The sequence below is a fragment of the Myxine glutinosa genome, chromosome 3 (assembly GCF_964187855.1).
Source record: "Myxine glutinosa chromosome 3, kmMyxGlut1.1, whole genome shotgun sequence".
Classification (NCBI taxonomy): Eukaryota; Metazoa; Chordata; class Myxini; order Myxiniformes; family Myxinidae; genus Myxine; species Myxine glutinosa.
Window position 1 is genome coordinate 99,265,120 of NC_136263.1, and position 15,729 is coordinate 99,280,848.

General features: G+C 43.8%; 1 protein-coding gene across 8 annotated transcripts in view; it reads right to left on the bottom strand.

Annotated features, from left to right (window-relative positions):
* The window catches only part of LOC137423339 (uncharacterized), a 250,533-nt gene that overhangs the window by 17,067 nt on the left and 217,737 nt on the right, over nucleotides 1-15,729 (bottom strand). For all 8 annotated transcript variants that reach the window (XM_068110373.2, XM_068110371.2, XM_068110370.2 and 5 more), the window contains 5 exons: nucleotides 14,624-14,712; nucleotides 2,923-3,046; nucleotides 2,289-2,497; nucleotides 1,865-1,973; nucleotides 1,514-1,686 (listed from right to left, as the gene is read on the bottom strand). In XM_068110373.2, coding sequence (XP_067966474.2) covers nucleotides 1,514-1,686; nucleotides 1,865-1,973; nucleotides 2,289-2,497; nucleotides 2,923-3,046; nucleotides 14,624-14,712 — 704 coding nt within the window. The remainder of the gene's footprint in view (nucleotides 1-1,513; nucleotides 1,687-1,864; nucleotides 1,974-2,288; nucleotides 2,498-2,922; nucleotides 3,047-14,623; nucleotides 14,713-15,729) is intronic.

Sequence of the window (15,729 nt, forward strand, 5' to 3'; positions counted from 1 at the left end):
TTCAATACAATAATGCCAATTCGACCCCAGAATAAAAATGCTGAAAAGAAAAACCTGGAGATAAATGAAAAAATATTAATAAAGTAAAAACCATAAATAAACTCCATATTTGTTGCTCTTTAATGGCCACTATTATCCCACCTTGTGGGGTCCGCCGGGGGAAGCTTGGTCCAACAAAGTCTTTCACGAACCGGCATGGTAAGGCCTGACATTCGGGTAGTTAGAGCAGGAATTTGGAATTTGGCTATGATGCCGGCGATACTCACGTACTCTTTGTGAAGGACACCATGGGATCTTTAATGTCCACCAACCCACGCTGGCAGACTGGAATCCTAATTTAACATCCATCCGAGGGACGGCACACACAATGATGAATCACCCTGCCTGTGAAACACCGAACTGACAATTTATAGCTGGGTCAGGATTCAAACCCAGACTAGACAGCTTAGAGGTGAGTGTGCGTACCTCTAGGCCATCCTGTCAGCCATAATAAACTAACTCCATATACTGTACTTAAATAAAGATACAGAATTAAAGGGAAAAAAAAGTTAACAAAAAAAAAATCAAACAAAACATTTGAAACATTAATTGGAAGTCTTCTTCTATCATATGCAGCATTTGGATGCGATTAACATTATTTGCTGACAGCCTGGTGTTGGCTTAGCGGTTAGGGTGCCAGCTTGGGATCCTAGAATCCTGGGTTCGAATCCCAGTCGATCGATGAATTGACGCCAGGGGGGTTGACTCAGCCTGTCATCCTTCCGAGGTCGGCAAATTGAGTACCAGTTCACTGGTAATTCCCTGTGTGTCGCAAGGGGCGACTAACAGGGTTGGTGGCAGGAAGGGCATCCGGCCATAAAACATTGCTTCAAAATGAGGACCATGGTGCCCAAAAAAGACCAACCCCTGCTCTGCGGGGAACAATGGCCTCTAAAGGTGGTTCTAACATTATTTGCTAAGAGTGCAGCTGTGTTGCTTATGCAGTGCCCCCTCTACATCAGGAAAGCAATTTGCAATTTGTTCAGGGTGCTGGCAACAGCCCGTACACCCTCTTCGGGAAGGACACCGTTAACGTCCACCAAAGCATTAAGGAACACAAAGGGCCAGCCTTTCAAGGTGATATTGACCAAGCTGGAAAAATGTTTATTTGTAATTGTTGCTTACACCTGGAGGTTTAAATATTCTACAGCACTTTTATTTACATTTTTAACTGCATGTTTTGCAGAGGGAGGCTTTCAGAATGGTAAGAGTAACAATGTAAACTCGGCTTTGAATAATCGGGCCCCCTGTAGATAAACTTTTAATAATACAAAATTAAATTTGGATAAATCACGTAAAAAGAGAATGTTCAACCGAAGCAAGTTAGATGTGTTTCATTGTAGGAAGGTGAACTTTACACAAAAGGACAGGAGTTACTGCGAGGATGATAAGAATTTTGGCATATGGCCTTTAAGCCAGAGGATGAGCAGTTTTTTAGGTGAATGGCGCATACAACAATGGTGGAACAGGTTACCTGAGTTTGCTCTTGAGCGAATTTACTTCGCGATTCATGGTCTCTGCAGTCTCAGTGGCATCTTCAAGTTCTCGCTGAATTTTCCGACGAGAGGCATTTGCTCGCGTCGCTTCCTCTTCAGCCTCTTCCAACTGTCTCTTCAGCTGCTTCATTCTTGAATTAGCTTTGTCCATCTGAGATTAGATTTTTTTTGATACGTGGTTAAGTGCCAAAAAGACGGTTGGATGTTGGAAAAGCAGGAAGTTGAGGCACGATTTGAAGAGATAAAAAGTGCTGTGCATGGCCTTCTTAATGTCACTTTAAAATACCCAACATTAAGGCCTAAATTCCAAAAAAAATCACGAATTTCACCTGTTCCTTGTACTGGTCACTATGACGACGTTCGTCTTCCACCTGCATCATCAACTCCTTCAAACGCTTCTCCATGCGTCGGGCTTGCTTACTTGATGCCCCTCGTTCTCTGAAGTGGTGAGAATGGGTAATGTAATACTGCACTCATACAAGAAGCTTGTTATTTGTAACCTATGTACTGAGGATGCGTAACACCCTGGAACTGCACAACTCTGAGCTCCAACAGGTGAAAAAAGTCACAATTTGCAATCTAGCAATACATAGGATCCGATCCAAGAACACGAGCATGCATTCACAGTTACATTCTGTGAAAGAGACCGAACCTCATACTAGTAACTGCAGTAGTTGCACCAATAGGGGCACGGAGATGATTAAAGTAATTGTTTTTTGTAAATGACACTCGTATCACTAGCACTACATGTACCGAGCTTCCTGCTCCAGCTGCTCCTCTAGTTGAGCGACTTTGGTCTCGAGTGTGGACACAGAAGCCTTGTATTTTGCCTTTATAGAGTTCTCAAGCTCCTGCAGTTTGGCACGCAGTTCCTTGTTTTGCCGATCCAGATGTTGTCGTGCATTTTCTCCTTTGTGCACACTGCTGCGCTCCGTGGCCAGCTCGGCCGCTAACTGCTCGACCTGCCCACCGACGGCACAGCAAGTTGCTCAACTCAAACATGGCAGGGTTCATGCAATATAATTGGGGCACTATTTAATTTTAAGCATGTTCTTCCACTATATGAAGAAGACTTATGACACCCTTCGCACCTATCCATTTCCACATTTGTGTAGCTTAAGGGTCATCACATCAATGTGTAAAAAAAAAAGAAGAGTAACTTTAAGCTGGGGTGAACAGTATGTTTTGGAATTGATCAAATGTATGTACACTTCAATTAAACTTGAGAATTGCACTCATCTCTCCACCCATTCCCTGGTTTAAAAAGTTCATTGCAACATTCAAAGCAGAAAAGCAATAGTGTTGGTTTCATCAGGAATCACCATCCGAGCAAGTATAATACAGTACAAGGGAGTGGGTAAGATTTTGCTGGCTTGAAGGATTCCACCTGTAAGGTAACTTTACGAAGCCTCTCATTGAGAAGCTCGACACTGCTCTGCTCCTCCTCCAATTCTTCTTCCAATTGGCCAACTCGGCTTTCAAGCCTACGCTTCTCATCAAGCAGGCCAGTCCTAAAAGCAGGAAGGAATTGAGATAAATTTCAGCGGCAAAAAGGCATGAGTGCCTTTGTTCATGTATGTCAAATAACAGATGCGATGGCAACATTATGAAGCAGATGGGTCAAACGGAACAGTCCAGAGTTGAATCTTCTGCCAACTATTCTCGGAGAAACTGATTATTTTGGAACGATCTTTGACAAAAAGATGCACAAAAACAAACATACCTTTTGGACGAAGTTAGCTCTGTCAATGCATTGCTAGGGCAGCCATTTTTTTCATCTCATTGGCATCAGTGTGTGGAAACCAAGATTGGTCAAGACGGTGTTCAATTTTGCCAAAGTATGTGCGCACGCACGCACGCACGCACGCACGCACACACACACACACACACACACACACACACACACACACACACACACACACACACACACACACACACACACACACACACACACACACACACACACACACACACACAGCCACTGAGGGGGGAAGTGCCATCATGGGGGAATAATGATAAAACTAAAGGTTTTTGGATGCAAAGCTACAGAACAAGTTGCAGTTTCTGCAACTTATCACAATAAAGCCATGCACCAAGTTTCAGTTAAACATGTTAAAGGGTGAGGGGGAAAAGCACAGGTGAAAAAGACAACCATAGGTGGGACCATACACCGTACAGACAGACTGAGAGTAAACCTATAGTCCCCTGAAGTGAAACCAGTAAGGGACTAATAAAAGTTTTAAAGGCTGGAGAACACCACAAAAGAAACCACTGAATTGGAAGTTTACCGCACCCTCTTTTACACCACTTTATTTAACACGTTAAATTAGTTATTCGTGCCTGTTTGTGTCCTTTATGATGTCCCTAAAAACAGCAAGTTCCCCGTTTTGAATGATTTTCAATTTTGTTTGACTGACAGACTGAAGCAATGGCTTTACCATGAGTGCACATACACACTCGGGCCGAGACTCTGTACAATTTTACAAATTCAGAGCAAAAGTACTGCTAAACTGCAGGTTAGTGTTCAGATTTATGTTCCGATTTGTGTTCTGCAGTGTATAAAATATAATCAATCAATTGCAATTAAGTACTCGTAATTGCTCGATCACAGGTTGTTAAACTCAAGTTATAAACAAACTGTTTGATCGTTCGACAGAGTGAACCAATTGCTCAACTCAGTGTGCGTTATGCACGTGGTGTAAAAATGGATTTTGGTGAGCAGCAGAAGGCTACTCAGCAAAATCTGGGTCTAAGGACAGGAAGCAAATGTGGTGCAAAGCCTCAATCATAGCTTCTTCCTGTGGAGATGTTTATCTATTACCAATTCCCAAGATTGGCTTGAAAGCCATTTTATGTCTCAATTGGAAATTATTTTGCAAGTAAACAAATCTTTTCATTTTATCGTGGTCCAATTTCTGTTTGTATGTCCAATTGTCCTCATGCATTCTTGAGAGCTTTGATTGGAGCCCAATGTAGAGTAAAGTAGCATCAATCAGTGAATGGACATCGCTTTTAATTGCCATTTACCATAAAGTTAAAGTAACAGATCCAACCAAAATATATCCCTAAATAGATAGGCAAAAACAATCTCAATAATTAATCTCAATATTGTGAGCTCAAGAACTCCATTGCTCGTTGTCCTCATTGAACCCTCCAAGCTCTCTGGTTGCATATACCTCTCCACTACCACATAACATTTGTCTGTGTGATATACCATCCCCACATTGATGACAAACCTCAATACAACACTATTTCCTTGAACATGGATCAACTTGTAATCAATCACCAACCCAACTCTGTTTCTCATCTCTGACGATTTCAACTGTCCCAATGCTGGTTGGCTGGGTGTCAGCTCGGCAACAACCAGCCATGGGATTGCAGAAAAAGACCTTCTGCAACTCCGTGGGTTTGACCCAATCTGTAAACTTCACAACCTAGATTTCATAAGGACTGAGTGGAGACCGATTTTCCATCCAATCTCTCTTGATTATCTCCTGCCCCATTGGCTCTTCTCATCACTTCCTTGTCAAGGTCCATATCTCTCTGGCTATTGTAAGGGAGCAACCTCAATGATTCTGGATATGACCGTTTGCACAGGTAAACTGGCAGGTAACTTCAATCTGAATGTCAAGGAATATATTATAACTAATTGAGCCCGCGGAACTTCCGCGCAACAGACGGGGAGGATTTGGGGTGGAGGAGCACTTTTTCAAGAGTTTCATATGATCGCACCTCAGTGGTTAAGGTGTGAACTGGGAATTCTCCTGTCATGACAATAGGATGGGCAGCAAGATTCTGTTTATGAAGTAAACATTGGAAGAATAAATATTACCTCAACATTACCTTCACAACAACAAAAACAACACAATCACTTTGGAAAAAGAAATATTACCTACACAAAACCAAGAACACCACAATCACTTTAGAAAAGTTAATATTACCTTCACAACAACTCTATCAATGAAAGAAGCTGTTTGAGGCTTGAAGGCCAAAAGCTTGATGTCAATACATGCTATGGTCTTCTCCAGGCCCATGATGGCCATTGGCTGAAACCTTTCTATATATATATGTATGTGTGTATGTATGTGTGTATGTGTGTATGTGTGTATGTATGTATGTATGTATGTATGTATGTATGTATGTGTGTGTGTGTGTGTGTGTGTATGTATGTATGTATGTATGTATTTATATATATATATATATATATATATATATATATATATATATATATATATATATATATATATATATATATATATATACAGTGGAACCTTGACTTACGAGTTTAATTCGTTCTGTGCCCGAGCTCGTAACTCAAATTGCTCGTTTCTCAAATCAAATTTCCCCATTAAAATGCATTGAAATGCTATTAATCCGTTCCAGCCCGCCAAAAACCACACCAATTTTTTTTTAAATATACAGTATATATAAAAATATCTCGCGCTTTATATTTCACCTGTATGCAGCATACAAGTTGGCAGGATGGCCTGGACTGGAGGTACGCACACTTGACTCTAAAGTCTAAACTGTCCAGCCTGGGTTTGAATCCCGACCCAGCTATAACCTGTCATGGGTGAATCACAGGCAGGGTGATTCATCAATGTGTGTACCGCTAAACTGGGCACCCCGTTTGCGTCCCATTAGTTGTTGGATGTTAAGGATCTCACCGTGTTTTCCACAAAGAGAAGGCGAGCTATCGCCGGCACTCTGAACAAGTTGTGGCCTGGCATGCTCTTCTCCTCTGCCGTTATATACGTCCTCCTCGGCATCTTTTTCCAGAAGAGCCCTGTCTCGTCACAGTTGAAGATTTGCTGGGGGATGTATCGTTCGGCTTCTATCAGTTCGGCAAAAGTTATAATAAAATCTTCAGCTGCCTTCACATCCGCCTCACCAAGTCGACAACACGCACACCTCGCTCATGTTTTTCGACGATTGCGTGTTTTATATCCAAGCACATCATCCTCTTCTTCTTCTCAGTTATAATAAAATCTTCAGCTGCCTTCACATCCGCCTCACCAAGTCGACAACACGCACACCTCGCTCATGTTTTTCGACGATTGCGTGTTTTATATCCAAGCACATCATCCTCTTCTTCTTCTCAGTACCGTGTTTTCCACAAAGAGAAGGCGAGCTATCGCCGGCACTCTGAACAAGTTGTGGCCTGGCATGCTCTTCTCCTCTGCCGTTATATACGTCCTCCTCCTATACGGTTAAAACTAAGAAATTTTCCAAAATAACCAAAATGCGAAAACAAAAATGCAGCGCTATACGGCAGAGATACTGTACTTGCACGGCAAGATAACCACGTGACCAGAACCCACCTGGTGGCGTAAACTCAAAATAACCAACATGCGAAAACAAAAATGCAGCGCTATACGGCAGAGATACTGTACTTGCACGGCAAGATAACCACGTGACCGGAACCCACCTGGTGGCGTAAACTCAAAATAACCAACATGCGAAAACAAAAATGCAGCGCTATACGGCAGAGATACTGTACTTGCACGGCAAGATAACCACGTGACCAGAACCCACCTGGTGGCGTAAACTCAAAATAAACCAACATGCGAAAACAAAAATGCAGCGCTATACGGCAGAGATACTGTACTTGCACGGCAAGATAACCACGTGACCGGAACCGACCTGGTGGCGTAAACTCAAAATAAACCAACATGCGAAAACAAAAATGCAGCGCTATACGGCAGAGATACTGTACTTGCACGGCAAGATAACCACGTGACCAGAACCCACCTGGTGGCGTAAACTCAAAATAACCAACATGCGAAAACAAAAATGCAGCGCTATACGGCAGAGATACTGTACTTGCACGGCAAGATAACCACGTGACCGGAACCCACCTGGTGGCGTAAACTCAAAATAAACCAACATGCGAAAACAAAAATGCAGCGCTATACGGCAGAGATACTGTACTTGCACGGCAAGATAACCACGTGACCAGAACCCACCTGGTGGCGTAAACTCAAAATAACCAACATGCGAAAACAAAAATGCAGCGCTATACGGCAGAGATACTGTACTTGCACGGCAAGATAACCACGTGACCGGAACCCACCTGGTGGCGTAAACTCAAAATAACCAACATGCGAAAACAAAAATGCAGCGCTATACGGCAGAGATACTGTACTTGCACGGCAAGATAGCCACGTGACCAGAACCCACCTGGTGGCGTAACTCAAAATAACCAACATGCGAAAACAAAAATGCAGCGATATACGGCAGAGATACTGTACTTGCACGGCAAGATAACCACGTGACCGGGTGGCGAAAGCTCGTAACTCAAATCTCGGCTCGCATCTCAAAGCAATAAACCGCCCGAGCGACGGCTCGTATCTCGAAAAACTCGTAAGTTGGGGCACTCGTAAGTCAAGGTTCCACTGTGTATATATATATATATATATATATATATATATATATACATATATACATATATATATATACATTTGACGATCTGCTTTACACTGAAGGAAAAATGAAGTGGAAGACATAACGATTGTGAATAGTGGATAACGCTTCCGCAAATGGCTAACGAGGGAACGGTATTCCAACATGGCGGATGCTTGCCCCGTGACCACTTGTTGAAGGTGTGCTCCAGTTATACTCGTATATACAGCTCAGTGGGTACGGGTTATTTAATGGAAGCAATGCCTTTGCATTGTTGTGTTGTTTGAAATTGCCTTGTTTGCTGCCTAGTTTGCTGCCTCTGATGTCACCCACGTTAAAGTACACATGAAGTGCCTGATGAAATGACTTGTAAGTCGTCGTCGCACTTTATTGCCGGTAAAAACTAAAATAAATCCTGCTCGTTGCACTGCCACGCCATGTACTGTCATGGCGCCGAAGAACAGATCAAACCTCAGGCTTGGTTGGAGGCCCGGAGTGGGTTCTTTGCTTAGTGTGTGAAACATATATACATGGAAATTGTAACTGGAACCTCTCTCCATATGTTCACGAACATACCCGGGATGAAGGAGAACTGTTTCCGATTGCTACACAGGTTCTACTACTCATGAATTCATGAATAATCCATCCTTGGAGTTCCTGAAAGAATTCCGATACTACGATTTAATTGCTGCAATAAACGTTTTGTTTTGGAGTGAATTACAAAAGGATTGTGAGTAAGTTGTGTCATTTTAATCAAAAGTGGTGTCAGCCGGACTCCACACCTTGATGACTTTGTGCTCGCAGCATCGAGGTGAGTATGCATCCTGTTCATTCATTTCTGGACCCCCCCTTCAAAAAATGCTGGATCCGTCCCTGGAGTGGATGATAATACACTTGCTCCATTATATAGAATCTCTAGTATGGAGCATATACCTCCGCCAGACTGAACAGTTTTTTTTTTTTTTTTTTTTTTTTTTTTTTGTATACAAGATCGAGGCTCGTGAAAGAGCGAACATTAATCACACAGAAAGACAAACCGACACATAAAACATATAACATAGGGAGCGGTAGACAAGATGGGGAGAGAGGGGGAAGGACACAAACACAACATTTGAGAGCAGGGACCGAGAGACATGGAGACATCGAGAGATCTGAGAGAGGGCGAGGGCTTTGGGGGGGGGGGGCGTGGGAAGGGGGCAGTGGGAGAGGTATAAAACATATGGACACTGCCAGGACTTCCAGGAAAGAAGTTGGAATTTCAAACAAGGTGGATCTGGGGTGAATTAGCGGGGGTAGAAAAGATCAAGGTTTTGGATGGGGGAAGATAAGAGATGGTGGTGAACAGCTGTTTTAAAGACCTGGAGGGAGGAGTGGGATTGAAGGGAGTGAGGGAGTTTGTTCCAGAGGCGGGAGAAAAGAGGAATGAAAGAGTGAAGGTGAGCGGAGAGCCGAGATTTCGGCAGTTTAACCATCAGAGGGTTGCTGGCAGATCTTGTGCGACCTGTAGGAATATTTGGGGGACAGAGCACAGAGAGAGCTGGGGGTGCAAGGCCGGCGAGGAGTCGGTAGAAGACAGAAAGACCACCTACCTGCCTGCGGTGAGTGAGTGAAAGGCCCTCAGAGATAGCTTCATCGCGGGAGATTCCAATAATTCTGAAAGCTTTGGTTTCAACAGCGTGAAGCCGAGCTAGGTGTGAGGCAGGAGCACCGGCCCATAGGGGAGAACAGTATTCCATTGAGCTGCGGATGAAAGCCTTGTATGTGGTGAGGAGCTCAGGTGTGCCGAGGAAGGACTTCGCACGACGGAGGATGCCCAGTCGGCGACTGGCTTTGGAGGCCAGCTTGGAAATGTGGTTTTCCCAAGAAAGATCATGGCAGATAGTGAGACCCAAAATCTTGAGCGACAGAACTTCTTGGAGAGGATTGTTGAGAAAGTAGATTGGAGGGTTGTCCAGTCGATCTTTTCGGAGAGACATAGTAAGAGTGTGAGATTTGTCAGGATTGAAAGACATGTTCCACTTGTTTGACCAGTCTGTGATTTTGTCCAGGTCTTCAGAGAGTGAGGAGGCAGCAGACTGCCGATCTGAGGGAAGAGGAATGGAGCGGCAGAGAGTGGAGTCATCAGCAAAGAGATAGAGAGGATTTTCGAGAGAGTCAGAGAGATCATTGATGAAGACCAGAAAAAGCACGGGGCCCAGAACACTGCCTTGGGGAACTCCAGCCTGAACAGGAAGAGGAGATGAGAGAAACCCATTCAGGGCCACACGTTGACGACGACTAGAGAGGAAGTCCGCCAGCCATGCGTGGAGATTTCCATGGATACCAAAGGAGGAGAGTTTGGTGAGCAGAGCGGGGTGCCAGACCGTGTCGAAGGCACGTGATATGTCGAGGGAGACAGCTCTAATTTCCTGTTTGGCATTGAGGACCTCCATCCATTGTTGAGACAGCAGAAGCAGCATGTCCAGAGTAGAGTGACCTGGTCTGAAACCAAATTGATGATCAGAGATCAAGCCATTGGAGAAGAGGAAAGATTTCATATCAGAAGCAATGATGGATTCCATGACTTTGCTGATAATTGGGAGAAGGCTGATTGGTCTGTAGTTGCTAGGATCTGTTTTTGCACCTTTTTTGTGCAAAGCGGTGATGTTGGCTGATTTCCAAGCAGATGGCAGTTGACCTTGAGCAAAAGAGAGGGTGAAGAGAACAGAGAGAGGGTGAGATAGAGCAGCAGAGCAGGATTTTAGGACCCGTGGGCTGATGCCATCGGGTCCAGTTGCAGAATCAGAGTCGAGGGTTGACAGAAACTTTTCCACCTTGTCAGGAGGAAAGGACACGGAGTCCAGGAGCAGCAGGGTACGACTGGGTATGGTGGGTACAGAGAGGGATGGGTTTGGGACACAAGATTTAGAGGCAAACACAGAGTTGAGGCATTCAGCTTTTTCACGTGCGGAGTCAGCTGTGTAGCCGTTTGAGGTAAGGGAGGGGATGGAGGGGGAACAAACACCAGAAACGGATTTGACCAGACGCCACCAGGATTTGGAAGAGGGAGACAGATAAGAGAGTTCGGTCTTGAGAACGGAGAGATATTGTTTCCTGGCTCTCCTGAGGGTGGACACACACTTGTTTCGGGCTTTGTGAAAGGAAATGAGATTTCCTTCCGTTGGATTTGCTTTCCAGGAGACGAAGGCAAGTTGTTTCTGGGCAACAGCCTCACCACAAGATTCCGTGTACCATGGACGGGAGGAAGGGTATGACAACTGAAGACGAGATGGGATAAATCTGTGCATGAGAGAGAGCAATTTACTTTGGAAGAATTCCCAGGATGAGTTGATGTCAGAGGTGGTAGAGATGGGAGACCAGTCCAGATGATTGATGGCTGCTTGAAGACCGTGCCAGTTGGCCTGAGTGAAATGCCAGACTCGTCGACGCTGAGCAGGCTCCCTGAGGATGGTCAGAGAGATGTCCACTTTAACAAGGACATGATCAGATGATCCGATCGGAGCAGAAGAAGAGCAGCAGACATTTTCAGGGAAGTTAGTCATAACCAAGTCCAGAAGAGAAGATGTTCCGTTGACTGAGATCCGGGTCGGGAAATTGACAGATTGTGTCAGTCCCAGTGAGTCGCAGAAGTCCTTTGCTGAGGAGCCATGGCTGGTGAGAGAGGTACCCACACCCAGCCAACTGGCATGATGACAGTTGAAATCACCACATATGAGGAAGAGAGAGTTGGGATGAGTAGATAGAAGTTGGTCCATATCATCAGACAGCGAGATGTAGATGGAGTCATCACTGTTTGGTGGACGGTACAACACACATATGAACAAGAGGTGGGAGCGAAGGGGAAGCCGTAGCCAGAGGTATTCCTGGGGGTGAGGTGGAGAGAGTGCAGTGCAGGGCGAGTGAGGAAGAGAGTTTTTGATAAAGATAGCAACCCCGCCTCCAGGACGAGGCTCAGGTCTATCATACCGGAGGAGGGAGTAGCCCGGGAGAGATACTATGGAATCAGAGACATCATAAAGGAGGAAAGTTTCTGTTAAGCAGATCACGTCTGGTTTGACAGAAGCAACCTGTATGGAGAGATCAGTTAAGTTTGAACGAAGGCCCCGGATGTTTGAGGTCCATACCGTTAATGAAGAGGAAGGGGGAGCATCAGATACAGAACAGGGGGGAGGAGGGGTAGGGTAAGATGTGGAAGAGGTGGAAGAGGTAGGGAGAGCTGTTGAAGGTGTGTCAGAGATTTCAGAATAGCTCGGAGAAAGGGAAGGATGGGGCGGACAAAAGGTTTGATGGTGATTGGGTGAGCCACAATGAGGTGTTATTTGAGGAGGGTGAAGAGCAAGGCAGAAGGTTGGGGGAGATGGAGGTGAGAGGTTGAAGGGGGAAGAAGCGGGGAGGACGCTTTGAGGAGGGGGAGTGAGAGGGGGGAAATTGAGAAGCAATGAGGGTGGGGAGATTTGAAGGGGAGGGGTGAGGGGGGAGTTTGGGAGGGAAGGGACAAGGGGAGGGATTTGAAAGGGATGGGATATGGGGGAGATTTGGAGGGGAGGGGTGAGGCAGGAGTCTAGGAGGGGAGGGGCGAGGGGGCGTCTTGGCGGGGAGGGGTGAGGGGGTAGTTTAGGAGGGAGGGGGCAAGGGGGGAGATTTGAAAGGGATGGGTGATGGGGAAGATTTGGAGGGGAGGGGTGATGGGGAAGATTTGGAGGGGAGGGGTTATGGGGAAGATTTGGAGGGGAGGGGTGAGATTGGATTTTTGAAAGTGTACGATTTATGGGAAACGAACATTTATTGCAAAATGAGTTTCTTGTGACCTTCGAGTTAAAAATACGTTTAAGGACGCTGGATGGAGGATGGAGTGCAGGAGAGTTTAGGGAATGTAGAAAAAAGGCACTATAGGAGATGGATATTTTTTTTGGGATGAATTGATTTGGTGAGCAAGTCGAAAGCAGCCTTTTAAAGAAGAAGAAGAAAAAGGTGTTATAAAATATGACGGAATACATAACTTGAGGGGAAAGTGTAAACATTGAAGGTTAATGAGTGAAAACTATCTGGGGAAATGGGGGAGAAACACGTGGTCGAAGAACGAACGAACGAATAAGAATGAATAAACGAATGAGAACAGAGAAGGAAATGTTTTTTTTTTTTTTGTTGTTTTTTTTGAGTTGAGATTTACACAAGGAAGTAGGCTATGGGTGAAAAGCCTGGGAATACAGAGAACGAAAGTTATTGGATCACAAACGACGGACCACTGAGAGAAAAACAAAGCCTCAAGGTTGTACAGTGCACACTGTACAAGGCCTTGCTCGCGACACGGCAAACAGACGATCAATTTATGAAAGATAAACACCGAGAAACAACCAAAGTTGCACACAATAACTTCACACACCGAAAGATAAATACAGTTTCGACAAAATACAATTGTGAACAGACTTAACTTCGAAAAACGTGGAGACCGTGTGGAGCTTCGAAAATCCCTGCCGCCGTCTCCAAGATCTCGCGAGAGATTTACATTTTTATCCGACTGATAGGTCATATCTGGATCCAGACCTTAACCAAAATTTAATCGGCTCGTTCTTGTAAATTACCCAACTCATCCACCAAGTTATGTCACAGGTCGTCCACAACTTTTTGAAATATCATGCTACATATAGGTTTTGGCCATATCATTCAATGGTGAAGAATCACTTGAAGAGATTGTAAAAAAATCCTCGTATCTGTATCCGGATTCAGATCTTCACCAAAATCAAATCGAGTTGTCCTTGTCACACACCCAACATATCCACCAAGTTTTGTCCAAATCCGTCCATACTTTTTTTTTTTGTGTGTGGCACTCACAGAGCATCCTTTTTACTTCACAAATAATTGGTGGTTGAATTCTGTGACCCGATATGCAAATCGTCTTCAAATTTTAAGTTAATCGGATGAAAATTGCCAATTTAAGAAATTTGGACTATGTTGACCTTTTGGCCTGTGTTGACCTCAAAAATAGTTGGTGGTTGGTTTAAGTATGCCGATATGCAAATCCTATTCAAATTTCAAGTCAATCGGATGAAAATTGAGGATATTAGAAATTTGAAAGAAAGTGGTTGACCTTTGGCCTATGTTGACCTTGTCACATATGTTGACCTCAAAAATAGTTGTTGGTTGAATTCAGTTAACTGATATGAAAATCCTATTCAAATTTCAAGTCAATCGGAAGAAAATTGAGGATTTTAGAAATTTTAAAAAAGTGTTTGACCTTTGTCCTATGTTGAGCTTTTGACCTCAAAAATAAATAGGATTTTGTCAGACCACGAACTCTACCATTTGGTGAAGTTTTGTGAAGATCGGTTTAAAATTGTGACCTGTAGGCAAGTATAAGTGAGCAGACAGACAAACACACACAAATAAATAGGAGTGATCAACATACTTGTCAAAAAATATATATTTTTTTTTGCCAAGTAACAAACAGACAGCTAGACAGACAAATGGACTCAAATGCAATACCCTCTCTCTCCTCTGGTGAGGGTAATAAAATGCCTCGGCCTCGCTTTACTCAGTCTAGACTGAGTCATCATCAGTGAATCCTCAACGATAATCCGTTCATTAAATACTTTTCAGGAAGGGGGACTTTTCAAATAATATTTTAGCTGAGCCTTCAAATTTTTCCTGAACTACAAAAAAGTAAAACATTTGAAGAAGAAACTTACTTCCCAGAAGCAGTGGTGGCCAACTCATCCGCGAACTCATCCCTCTCTTGCTCCAGGTGACGCTTTGCTCGTTCCGCTCCAGAAAGTTCCTGTTCTCAAATATCAACATCCAAATCAGTCAGCTACCATAGTGCTCCCAAAGACAACAATGACAACTGCAATGTTTACATTCTCATTGCAAAAGGCAGGCAAGGAGAGGGTGAACTAATCAATTACCTCCAACACCAATTGGGGGCGGGGGGTGGGGGGGAGAGAGGGGAGGTGATGGATAAGATGGACCAACAGAGGTATGAAACATACAAAGGGTAACTGCTCAACCACAAACATGTCTCTTTCACACAATGGGAATGGTCTATGGTTGTGTAGTGTAAATGTGAAAACAAGCCAAACATGATTAATTAAATACGTATATTTATGTAAAGTGCATGAAATGAACCAAGAAGAAAAAAAAAGAGTTTTATAATCCAGATTAAAGCAACGAGATCAAGTAAGCTTTCTCGTATAAACGGGGTATTTGTGATAAGGCTTCGATCCAGACACGGGATGAAAACACATCAGCAGGCACGGCTGAAAGGGTGGGTAAGTAAGTACTCCCCAGCCATTCTTCAGCATTTTCAGGCTGCACAAATAATCAGGTTCACTATGTCAGCAAATATAATTTCGTTCAAAATTTTGGGAGACGAGCAAACCTGTACATTTTTGAAATCATCAGAGCATGGAGAATCCGAAAATCAATGTTGCCATTTGCACAGACACCTGCATGGCCGCCATTTTGGATTTTCAAAATGGCCGCCATAAATACATATTTTGCGCTATCTCGGCTTCTCGTCAACCTAGAAACTTAATTAAATATGCTAATCCTATGTTTTCTGGGTCAAGGAATCCAATAAAGGCCTCAAAATAGTGCTCAGGATTTTAGAAAAGCAACAAACAAAGGTAATTGAAAACCGTTGTCTTTATATTTGTGATATAACTGTATTACATAATACATGACATTGCAAGTCCTTTGAAGTTATAGGTATGGGTTTATAAAGCAAGAAAGCAGCCTTGTTAGTATCAGATTGAACTATAAGTCCTATACACAGGATCTACTAGGTCTATACCGT